Here is a 1,465-nt window from a genome sequence, read left to right on the forward strand (position 1 = left end):
ATATTACACTTCACCTCTCCATTCCTGTCAGAGTCAGGGTCATTTACGCTTAGCATTGCAATTACAGTACTCTCAGGCGAGTCTTCTAAAATGGCATCTGACTTAGAGAGTATTTTCAGCTGAGGGCTGTTGTCATTCACATCAGTAACATCTAAGAGAATCTTACTGGAATCAGAGAGCCCACCATTGTCCGTAGCTTCTATATCTATTTGGAAGAGCTTCGTTTTTTCATAGTCTATTTGACCGATCACGATAACCTCTCCAGTTTTTCTATCAATCTGAAATAAATCGGACAAACGACGTTTGCTATTGGAAATTGCGTATGATATTTCCCCGTTAGAGCCTCCATCTTTGTCAGATGCTCTAACAGTTATAACGCTGGTTCCAGCCGGTGAATTCTCGGTTATTGTTGCTTTATATACTGGCTTAGTGAAAACTGGTGCATTGTCGTTTGCATCCAACACGTTAACAGTGATCTGCATTGTACCTGACATACGCGGCTGCCCGCCATCCAGAGCAGTTAATAATAACAATATATGTTGATCTTGCTCTCGATCCAGAGGCTTCTGTAGAATCATTTCCACCTTCTTACTCCCATCCGCTTGGTTCTCTAATTTCAGCGCAAAGTTGTTTGTTGGATTAAGGGAATAGCTCTGGAGACCATTTGTACCGATGTCAGCATCGATGGCTTTCTCCAGCACAAATTTAGACCCAATAATGGCTGACTCGCTGATTTCGAAGCGCTTTTCGCTCGATGCAAAGCTGGGAGCATTGTCATTAATATCTGTGATTTCTATTGTTATTCGAAACAGTTCCATCGGATTTTCCAGAATCATCTGTAAAAGTAAAGCACAGGGCGTCGTGTCGCCACACAGCGTTTCTCTGTCTATCCTTTCTTTTATAAGGAGGACACCACGGTCTCTATTCAGCTCAATATATTCGGCACTATCTCCAGAATGAACGCGCGCTCTGCCGGATTTCAGCCTTTTAATGTCTAAACCTAAATCCTGAGCCACATTACACACTAAAGACCCTTTCTCCATTTCCTCAGGAATGGAGTAACTGACCTGCCCGAACACCGAGGTGAGAAAGAAAACCAAGAAGAACAACAGTACTTGCCGCCTCATTGCTTTGCAGGGATAATCCTGTGTCCTTTTAATAAAACTGCAATCCACACGAATCATGATAATAATTCCGACCATATCTCAAAGACAGTTTCAGCGAAAAAAGAATAACTTTTCGATCTCCGTAAGCGGTATTCCTTATAAAAGAGAACAGGCGGTTACTGTGCGTTTCATTGTCTACCAGTGTGCAAATCTAAAGGGGAGGTACATTTTTCAGCGTTGACGAACGCTGCCATACTCGGGCCAATAGCGGCCCTTTCTGTTCAACAGACCAAACAGCAAAATCTGGAATGAGGATTATGATGATGCTCATAGAAAACAAAAACAACAACAACAACAAC

At 42.5% G+C, this 1,465-nt stretch overlaps 1 protein-coding gene across 1 annotated transcript in view; it reads right to left on the minus strand.

The window, feature by feature from the left end:
• The window catches only part of LOC106455948 (protocadherin beta-16-like), a gene marked incomplete at its 3' end in the record, with an annotated part of 5,468 nt that extends 4,194 nt beyond the window's left edge, over window positions 1-1,274 (minus strand). Inside the window, exon 1 of the mRNA XM_013907781.1 lies at window positions 185-1,274. Within this exon, the coding sequence (XP_013763235.1) occupies window positions 185-1,202 (1,018 nt within the window). The remainder of the gene's footprint in view (window positions 1-184) is intronic.
• Between the last annotated feature and the right edge of the window lie 191 nt (window positions 1,275-1,465).

Source organism: Pundamilia nyererei, unplaced genomic scaffold, assembly GCF_000239375.1.
Source record: "Pundamilia nyererei isolate P.nyererei 1_Seehausen unplaced genomic scaffold, PunNye1.0 scaffold00008, whole genome shotgun sequence".
NCBI classification, from domain to species: Eukaryota; Metazoa; Chordata; class Actinopteri; order Cichliformes; family Cichlidae; genus Pundamilia; species Pundamilia nyererei.